The following is a 10222-nucleotide window of genomic DNA, read 5'->3' on the forward strand; positions in this document are numbered from 1 at the left end:
TTTGCAGCAATTTGGTACGACGCTGCATTTCATGACTGCGGTGCCTGGGAACGACAGCACGGAGCGATTGTGAACATCTCTCAACAATATGCAAATCCACTGCTGGATAAAGGCTGCCCATATGTTGGTCATAGGTACTGTATTTAACATGTAGGCTTTCGCGACCAATATTATCCGCAATAAGTTTTTTTGGTTAAATCGCGTAAATATAAATGTGTCGTTAAACCCGCCAGCACCCGAGACAGCCAATCGGTAAGGGTTGTCACGTAAACAGAACGTGGCAATTCGTTACTAGTTCAGCAGTGTGTTGGAGAGTAAAATCCACAACATTGTAAATTCTAAGGTACCGTAGTGTTGGACCATACTTCACCATAATAGTGAGTGCGGCTTGGTAAAGTTGGCGGGTGCCAGGACCGGTTTGGATATCGCTCGCCAAGGGCGCGCACCATTGCTGGGAACTGAACTTAGGTCACTGGAATTTGCAGCGCAGCGTACGAACCTCTGTGCCACCGTTCCTCCTCAACGAGCGACTTTCACGTAAACATAGCGTATGGGAGACATGCACGTTGTCTACGTATTACAGCGGACAGACTGTGCGAAAAGAAACAAGTGACACACGTTAACGCACAGCGGGAGTCAACCTACGGAGACTGGCCCTCATCTTTGGAATGTGGAATTTCCACTGCTGACTCAGGGCTACCAATGGAGAAGAATGCCATGCAAACGCACTTCGTCGGGAAACGACTATTGAAGACGCGCATATGTAAACCGTTAAATCTGTTGTGCAATAGCACTTATTTTAATGTAATATCCTGAGCGACACCCTCCTGGGGGTCTTGCAATTCAGTGAGGCTTCCTTGGATAATATACTGTACAGCATGCGTATATATTTGGTACACGTCGTTGTAGATTTTGCATACATGTGCGTCTTGTAAGGGAAATAAAAGACCGCTTTGGCACTTCCACAGGGTCACAGCGAGACCCACTTGAGGCTGTAATTGCTCGTGTGTGCGCACTCACGTCCAGGGCCTGTGAACCACGGTCAAACCTGGACGCACCCGCCCTGCCCCTGGCTGGGACACACACTGAGCCCTTGCGGAGGCTCATATAGCTGAAAACGTTGGGCCCTTCTCACCGCTGTGCCTCCCTTTGCCAGCATACACCGGTTCCGTACGCTCTCCCTGACTCAAACAAAAAGCGGCAAGACAGTAACATTGGTTATCAGTGCAGTGTATTTTGTTTGTATCTTTGCAAAGACTGGCCAAACGTCTGTAAGTCGTAAAAACACAATATTTACGATACATGCAGAAGTCCTTGATGCAAGTATGCATGTACATACGATATCTTATGCCAACATTGAACAATGGGGTCAGCGGACAAAACCGACTGCAGAGGACATCGACAGAAGCACCAACTTCCTGCAAGAAAGCAATTGTCATTACGGTTGACTTCAAAAGTATTTACCGATGAAAAGGCTCCATGGCTTATCGTTATTAGAACAAAAAATTAAACTAGCAGACAAGGTGCACTGGTTTTTTTTTGCAGCAGCAGAGGTTTACCAAGGTTTGAGACAGACATTTTTTTTAGATTGCATTCGTGCTTTTTGAGTTAGCCCTTGGTTCTAAAACGGCACAATTATTTTTCAGAACCAGAAATCAATGACACCAGTGTGAGCAATGTGGTACTGCTTTAGCATAAACACACTGGGCTTCATTAACAGTCAGGCTTAGGTCAATCCATTTTCCCATACCTAGTTTTATATGACGAGTAGAAGAAATTGTATCGGGAATTCATTTCAAAATTAATAGCATCTTATGACGAATCTCATACGCCATCGTCGGCCGGAAATTTGCCTGTGAGGATCCACGTTATCATTTTGTTTTTCAATTAAACCGCTATCAGCCTTGTAAATATTTGACGACAAAATATGCCAACAATTTTGACCAGAGGAACAGGGAAAGAGAATGGAGTCGTTGGCTCCAAGCTATTTCCTGCTGAATACACGATGCAGGAATGCAACGCGCTGATTTCATTACTGGAAATGTTTTAGCGACTGTAAATTAACGAGGGTTTAAAGTCCCTGTTACAAATGAACGGGTCACAATGAACGGCACATTAAAGTCATTAAAATTGCGTCACTTCCAATGAAATATCACTACCAGGGTATGAAAACAATTCAGTAATTTTTACGCGAGGATTTCAATATTCGTATAAAACAAATGTAATGTTTCCCTCTGGATCTTTAATCATGCGAATCAATATAATAATTAATGATCATTTTCCAATTCAAAATCACTTCTGCTCGCCATGATTTATCTTCATCCGAGACAAATATAAAAACTTGCGATCATGTCAAGGTTTCTTTTCTTCCAAAAAGTGCCAAGGGTACAACACATTGTGTGGGTTTCACCAGTGCACGAAACACACATTCAACAACTTGAACTCAAAGCATCGACAGTTTTAACAAGCGTTGGAAAAGAAGCTTTGGGTTAAACCACGAAAATGCTGTACAGTACTGATTATAATCTCCCCCTTTTAATTTTGCTTAGCTCACACACAGGCACGTCCAGCTTGCGTTGAAAACTGCAGAAGGTGCATGCGCCTCACACAGACCGATGACGAAAATAGGGTTTGGTGTGTATTCTTTTTTAATAAAAAATAGCAGCATATAATCAGAACTTTCTTTCCACTGCTGCCTTCTCCATGGGCCTTTCAGGATTACAAGAATCACAATAATGGACTAGATTATGAAACCACCTTTTATATACTTTTTTGTTTTTTTAAGCTTTTTTTTGTTGTTTAATGGTCACACACCTGTACGCACACAAGATCACCCCACGGTAACACAAAGGTCGGGGATGCAATGCACTCTCATCATCAATCAGCCGTACAAATTTTCCAAACGAAACAATCGAAATGAAAAAAAAACAACCGCAGAAAACCACCTTCTACTTACTCAATGCAACCAAAAAGCAGTACAGCAAAATGCAACCTCTCCCAGGGGCAGTCAACAACCAGGGGGTGGGCGTTATATGCAGTCGTTGCCATCTGCACCACCAAACCAATGCCCCCCCCACCTCCCAAAAAAAAAAGGCCACTTGAAGCTTTGCCAAAGCAACCCGTGGTCCCTGTCAGCCGTTTTAATGCAAACATATTTAGCACCATGGTTGTATTATATTATAACACAGTGGCAAGCCGAATCGGCGTCAATGCACGAAACGAGCCGATTGCCCCCTGCTTATTAATCGATTGCAGCCCGAGTCTGGTCCAGTTAACTGCCTAGGAGAAAACAAAATAACCCCCCCTCCCCTCGTAATCATAATAACAACCCAGTAGTGCACTCCTAACTTGTGATGGGTTCAACAAAAAAATTATATTGCATCTCTTTTCATTCGTGACACAATTGGGATGTGCACCTCGCGGGGAAAAAATGACATCTAAATGACCGTAACCAATTGTTTTGTATCTGTTTTTTTTCTCTACGGACGTGGGAAATGTGTTGTGTTCACCGTTGCTTTTTGGACAGATGGGGTTAACTGTGCATTGGTACGACTGTCATAGAGCATCCACCCCATCCAAATCATAACCTACGGTCAATGAAAGCCTCGGCGTATTCGAGGTTATTTTGCATTTAAATTTAGACCATGGACTGCAATTATAATTTTTTGTGTTTTTTTAATGCAAAACTAAAAATAGTTTCAAACTTTTATGCAATATTTTCCTTTAAAATATTCCTCAATCTCTGTTGTGCTACATTCCAAATGGAAAAAAGCCTCGATTGTAGACTCCATTACACATATAATTATGTATATAATCTAATGCTCTCTTTTCATCTGCAAATATTCAATTGCTCTTACATTTACAGTACAAAATTTTATTTTAGGGAAATAAAACGCTTAGTACAAGAAATGTTATATTTCTTTTTCGTCAAGTAGGAAAAACAGTTCTTATCAACGTCTTACTTAGTATATAGCAGCTGTTACCGATGTGTGTGGCTTTCTCGACAGCGGATATAGAGACCAGAGGTGGATACACATTTTGCAATGACCTATTTTTTTGTTGTATATATATTTCAACTGATTTAAATGCAGATGGATGGGTGGGTTACAGCTCTACGAGTGGTTTTCATCAAATTCGCTGCTGCTGGCTGTTGAGAGTTGTAGTTTTACCTATCAATTGAATAGTCTAAGTCTGGAACAGTTCAAGTGCCGGCATTTTTTTGTGTAATTTTTCGTTTTTTTATATTTTTTTGTTATTTCCTTAATATATTTTTTTTCTTTAATAAACTCAAGTGATGACGGATCTGCTAGGCTAAACAGTCCCGGGGCAAAGCGGGGCCTGGGAAAAGGGAAAGTATGGGTGCCTTGGGGGTGTTGGGTAGGTTAAGTAATGGGGCCTTTAGGGGGGAAAAAAGCCTCTCCACTGGGAGAGAGAGGTAGGGAGCGTGGGTTGAGGAAAAAGGCCAAAGTTGACTTCTAATTCAGCCAAATACTTATTCCAACAAGAGGTCACACGCCGGCGTCTTAGCGGAGGACAAAATTGGCTACATTTAGAGCCCCAAGGGTTAAATTTGGACCTTTTGACTTCTCCGAATATGTAGCTGCAGATTGGGCCTCCTGTTCTGCAAGCGAAGGTTGAGGTGCCAAATAAGAAGCCAGCTTCCGTGCCTCGCATGAGAATAAGGTTTGGTGGCGGACTTGAGGAGCCAACTGCAGTCTTGTCCAAGGCGGCCGAATAAAAAGCCAAATTGGCCTCTCATTCGCACAAGGTGGTAACGGCAGCCTAATACGAAGCCAACTTCGGCTTCTTAGACTCGAATAAGGTGGCCGACTACAAAGCCATCTTCGGCCTCAAGGTTAAGGGCAGGGGAGGGGAAAGTGACAGTCGGAGAGAAAGTGAGAGACATTGGGAAAGTTGTAGTGGTGGTGTAAAGGGGTGTCGCGGTTGAGGAGGGCGGATATGGGACAACACATTGAGGTGGATTACAGGTGACGAGGGAAGTGAGAGAATTAGGCACGCTCGTTGTTGAAGTGTGCTAGGGTGTTACAAGCAGGGAGACACGCACTCGTAATACAGTATTGAGAGGTTGGGTGCCATCGACGAGAGGGGTGAGAAAGTGACAACCTTAACAGAGTGAATCGGGGTGATACAAGCGGGCAGAAGAATGACACAAGACACGCGATGTTGGAAACGCGTGCTGGAGTTTAGCGTTAGCAGCATTTGATGTTGTGGCTAAGCGAATTTCTGGGGGCAGCGAGTTGGGGAGGCGATTAGATTGTGTGGGTGAGTTTGGAGTTATGCTGGATGGGTAGATTTCGAGTGGGATTGGGTGAGCATTGAGTTCAAAGGGCATGGGCAGGTTTCGTTAGATGTTTTGAATTCGTCTGGAGATGGGTGGGTTTGGTTTTGTATGTATTTAGAGTGGAATGACAAGGTGGGTTTAGAATAGGAAAGCGCCCAACACAGGTTTAAAGTCGAGCGGGTTTACAGTGGGGTTATGGATTTTGAGCAGGAGGTAACCTTAGACGAGTTCGTGATTTGTGGGATTATAGTGTCTGAGAGTTGGATGGAATTCTGGAGAGGTGGTGTTAAGAGTGGGAAGGAGCTGGGGGGGGGGTTAGTGGAAGGAAATTAGGACTTAGCACGCGGTGAGTTTCGAGTGTAGAGGAAACTTGGTGAGTGTAAGGTTGCATGAGATTAAGAGCGTGAAGGGGTTGGGTAAGGGGTTTAGCGTTAGGTGGGTTTCGAGTGGAACTGGGTAGGTTTACAGTAGGACGAGTTTAGTAGATTGCGAGTTTAATTCATTAACGATAGAGCCGGTTACATCTGCTTAAGTAGGTGGAGTTGACAATCGCGAGGGTGGTGGTTGGTGGTGGTGAACTCAGAGTGGGTGTACACATCTGGGTAGCGGCTTTAAACTTCGGCGTGAACCAGGAGTGATGCTGAGGGTGGTGGGGTGGTGGTGGAGGAGGCTGAGGGCGAGGTGGTGGTGGAGGAGATTGAGGGCGAGGTGGTGGCGGAAAGTGGGGACGAGACAATGGATGGAGGCAGGGGGGCACGGTCACCACCGAGTCAATCTTCCTCTCCATCATCATCGCCTGCCTCCTCCTCTTCCTCCTGGGGCAGATGCTCGGCTCTCTTCTCACGTTGCTTGTCGTGGATTTTGCGCATCTCGTCGGCGTAGCGGCTGAACGTGGCGCCGAACTTGGCCCACGCCTTGAGCGGCACCGTGATGGAGTTGCGGTAGCTGGGCTTCACCTCGCTCACACGCATGAACACGCCGTACTTGTTGGAGCCCACGTCGAAGAAGAAGCGCTTGTTATCCACCGTCACCGCCGTGCCCTCTGGCAGCTCCGCGGGCTCCTCGTCCACGCCGAAGTCATCGATGAGCTTGGCAAGCGCGTCTCGGAACTCGATCATCCCCTGTGCCGGCAGGGCGATGGTCTGGCCCTGGGCACCCAGGCCGGGGCCCCGGCTCACGGTCTGGCGGACGCGCAAGAATCGCCCGCGCTGGTTCTCCTTGAGGTCCATGTAGTACTTTCTGTTCTCCCTCACCAGGAACTCGCTCTTGAGGGCACGGCGTGGCTCGTCAGGCTGCTGGAGCTGCTGCTGCTGGTGGTGGTGGGATTGGTGATGGTGGTGGAGCGAATCACCTCCGATACCGCCGCTGCTGCTGCTGCCGCCGCCGCCTCCTCCGCTTCCTCCTCCTCCTCCACTCATGCCGGAGCTGGGCCCGAGCTGCGCGTAGTGCTCGATGAAGTCGCCCAGGTAGTCTCGGAACTCGACGGCCACGGACATGGAGAGCGTGAGGCGGCTCTTGCTGCCGCCCGCGCCAACCTCGGCGATCTTGAGGAAGCGGCCCTTGGCGTTCTGCTTCACGTCCAGGTAAAAGCGCTTGTTCTGGATGTCGACGCGCTTCGACGCCAACTCCTGCGTCTCCTGCTGCTGTTGCTGCATCATCATCCCGCCTCCCGATGAGGACGCGGGGCCCGTGCCGGCAACAAGGCCGCCGCCACCACCGCTGCCCGTCGCCCCCTGCTCGCTGCCACTGTCCCTGTCCGCCATCATCATTGCCGTCTTCCCAAGCCCCTCCCCTCGCAGCCCCCCCCCCCTGCCCCCCCTCCCCCCTCTCCAGCCCCGCCCCTCGGACAACTCCGTGTCACTCGGCTCACGATTGGTCGGCGGCGCCGCGAGCTCGGCGGCTGGACCAATGGCCGTTGAGCTTTCAAAGGGGCGCGTGACGGTTTGGCAAAGGGGCGGAGACGAACCCCGGGGGGGTGGGAGGGGGGGGCTTTTTTGACCCCCCCCTCCCCGCGGACACTCAACTCGCTTCAAACGACGAATCGGTGCGACGGTTATTGCCGACGTGGATAGACGACGCTTCCCATTGGTCGGTGGGACCGCGTTTAGGTGACGTCAGAACGGATCAGAGCCAATCGTAGCACGCGGCTTTGAGAGCGAGGCGCCACTTTTTTTATTTCTCCTCCCCCCCACACCGGCTAACCCCGCCCCCCTCTCTCAACACAAGGACCCCAACAGGGGGCGGGGTGCCTTTACATAACGCAACTCATGATTGGTGGAGCAGGCACGCGCGGTCGTGACGTAAGGCCCCCGCAAACACGACACCCAATCACAAGAGGCGGTGTTGGCGCCGTCAACCCCCCCTTCATAACCAATCCCCCCCGCGTGCTTCTAGGAAGACCCGCTGCGATTGGTCCAATTAGGTTACAGTTTGACGTCACGCCGGGGGGTGGCAGGGGGGGTGAGTTTTGTCCAATCAGAGCGAGGCTTTTTCAACCGGAGCCGGAGAATCGAAGCGGCGAGAGGGCGGGGCATTAAAATTTGCCCAGCGGTGGATGAGTAGCTCCACCCCCTCCTCGCGTCACGTGGGTTGTTCGCGCCCCGCCCCCATTGCCCCCCAACCCCTCCCTTTCAATATGTAAATGAGACGAAGCGCGCGCGTGCGTTGTGGGAAGTGCTCCGCGGGGGTCACGTGACGTCTGCTCCGGCGGGTCAGAGCCTCATTTGCATACGAGACTGCAGTGACCCTCCCCCCACCGTCTCCCATCTTCTCTCGCTGCAATGCACTCAACAAGGGCATTGCAATGCAAAAGCTGCATTGCAATTGCTGTACGGTGGACTTGACTTGTTCGCCCTTTCGTATGGCTGATGTAGACACAGAGCAGAGCGACAAATGGCAATTTCACATTTCGGGTGGTCTAGCCGGATGGTAACCACGTGGGGAGCGTTTCACGATTAATTTATTTGGTACTAGCCCTGTGAGCCATGCGGCTCTTAAGTCGGGTGCAACCGCAACAAACATTGCCCCTTGTGATGTCTCCTTCGTATTTGTGGATCGGGGCATTGCGTCGTTACTTTGTGTGTGTTGTGCGGTCTGTTCTGACCCATTGGACAGACCCACGAGGTGCAATGACTGAACACAGCTTACAAGTCTGGCTGTCGCCTGATGATGCTGGTTGCAATTACTGGCGAAACGTTGTACTCAGATTGTAAATGTCGTGGCTTTGCTCTCCAACACACACACCGGTGTTGCTGTGCTAGTAACGAATTGGCATGTTCTGTTTACGTGACAAACCTTACGAATTGGCTGTGTCGGGTGGTGGCGGGTTTAACGACATTTACTCGATCTAACCTCCACAAAACCTGTATTATGGAGCTTACCTACCGCTTGACTGCTTGAAAAGTTGCTTTTGTTTCTGTAATCTCTGCGACACCTTTGACTCCTGTCACAAAAAAAATATCCAGCGGCATTTTCAGTTCTTAGCAACAAAAGGTAATTTGAGGTCACGTCTCAGGGTAGTGCGAAAAATCGGTGGCATTGGTACACCTCGATAGGGGCCGTCCATAAATGACGTCATGCACCTAGGCGGGGGGGGGGGTCAGACATTTGTGATGATGTGTGACGAGGGGGGGGGGGGGTGAGAAATGTGACGTCACATCAAAATGTGCAACTTTTAATAAATATAGACAACACGTTCTACTTAATTAAATATAGTTTTTTATAAATGTTTTCTGCTACAATATCAAAGTGCAGCGGCACATTAAATACGCACTACAATGGCAATAGTTTAAAGTGATTTGAAGCATGTTTTATTTTTAAGGGGGGGGGACAGAGCTTTGTGACGTCATATTTGAGGGGGGGTCTGACTTTTTGTGACGTCCTGTGACGAAGGCGGGGAGGGATCAAAAATCGTCAAAATCGCGTGACGTCATTTATGGACGGCCCCATACGCCTTGACTTCGCCAGCCTGCACTGCATGATCAGCAGCGTGCGCGCTGAGCTGTGTTTAAATCGGTGTAGGGGGCTCTCATCCAGCAGTGGATTACAAGGGAGGCCTGGGTCACAAGCCAACTGTGGTACACCAAAGAAAGGGGTTGTTACATTTGCGAAGCATGCAGCAATACGAGATAAATACATGTGTAGTGGATTCAACGGAGTCACAGACGTACTTCTTGGAGGCAACACATTTATTAACACCAACACATAACACAAAGGGGATACTGCCCCTTTACCAAATAACCTAGGGTGGTGGACCACCAGGCTAACTACGCTAGTTACTGGGAGTAGCTACAATGGACAGGACCCTAGCTGGGGTCCTTGTCCACATGTTGGTGACTTCTTCTTGGACGTAGAACATAGATTGGAGATCTTCAGATGACGATAGCAATGCTGAACCCCGGTTCCTGTGTGGACCCGGTTTATATGCTGCTGGGTTGTGGCTGGCCCCGCCCTTGGCCACGACCACCTTCGAGAAACCTCTTGTCGTTTCTCGATCCTTCCCGTAGGACACGTGACCACCCCCTAGCCCCCACCTGGGGCCCTTGTGTAGATCTTACTGGTCACGTGCCTTCCAGGGTCAACCAGAGTGCCATGGCCTAGGGCAGGGGTGGGGAACCTTTTTTCTGCCAGGGGCCATTTGGATATGTATAACATCATTCACGGGCCATAAAAAATGATCAACTTAAAAATTAGCCTGTTATACTTGGTCAAACATTTAATTAACTCACCCCTAATGTGATGGGCTGGAACTACTTCTCTTTGGTGAGGCGTGTGATGTTAGCTGGTGTTGATGATGTTGCTACTCACAACTGCTTTTCCAGGTTTGCTCCTAGATTGATTGAATTTCGAGTCCCACCTGCGGTTGCCTTGGCAGGGCCAGATCAAATGATTTCACGGGCCTCCACGGCCCGCGGGCCGGAC

At 49.0% G+C, this 10222-nt stretch overlaps 1 protein-coding gene across 1 annotated transcript; it reads right to left on the reverse strand.

Moving 5' to 3' along the window:
• Positions 1-883: 883 nt before the first annotated feature.
• Positions 884-7087, reverse strand: LOC144937939 (transcriptional activator protein Pur-alpha-like). The gene has a single exon (XM_078865566.1). The coding sequence runs from the start codon at positions 7069-7071 to the stop codon at positions 6073-6075; it is 999 nt and encodes a 332-aa protein (XP_078721692.1). The 5' UTR covers positions 7072-7087; the 3' UTR covers positions 884-6072.
• Between the last annotated feature and the right edge of the window lie 3135 nt (positions 7088-10222).

Source organism: Lampetra fluviatilis, chromosome 20 (assembly GCF_964198595.1).
Source record: "Lampetra fluviatilis chromosome 20, kcLamFluv1.1, whole genome shotgun sequence".
NCBI classification, from domain to species: Eukaryota; Metazoa; Chordata; class Hyperoartia; order Petromyzontiformes; family Petromyzontidae; genus Lampetra; species Lampetra fluviatilis.

Excerpts from the sequence above, each read along its gene's own strand:
- LOC144937939 (XM_078865566.1), bottom strand. The coding sequence starts at position 7,071 with ATGATGATGGCGGACAGGGACAGTGGCAGCGAGCAGGGGGCGACGGGC.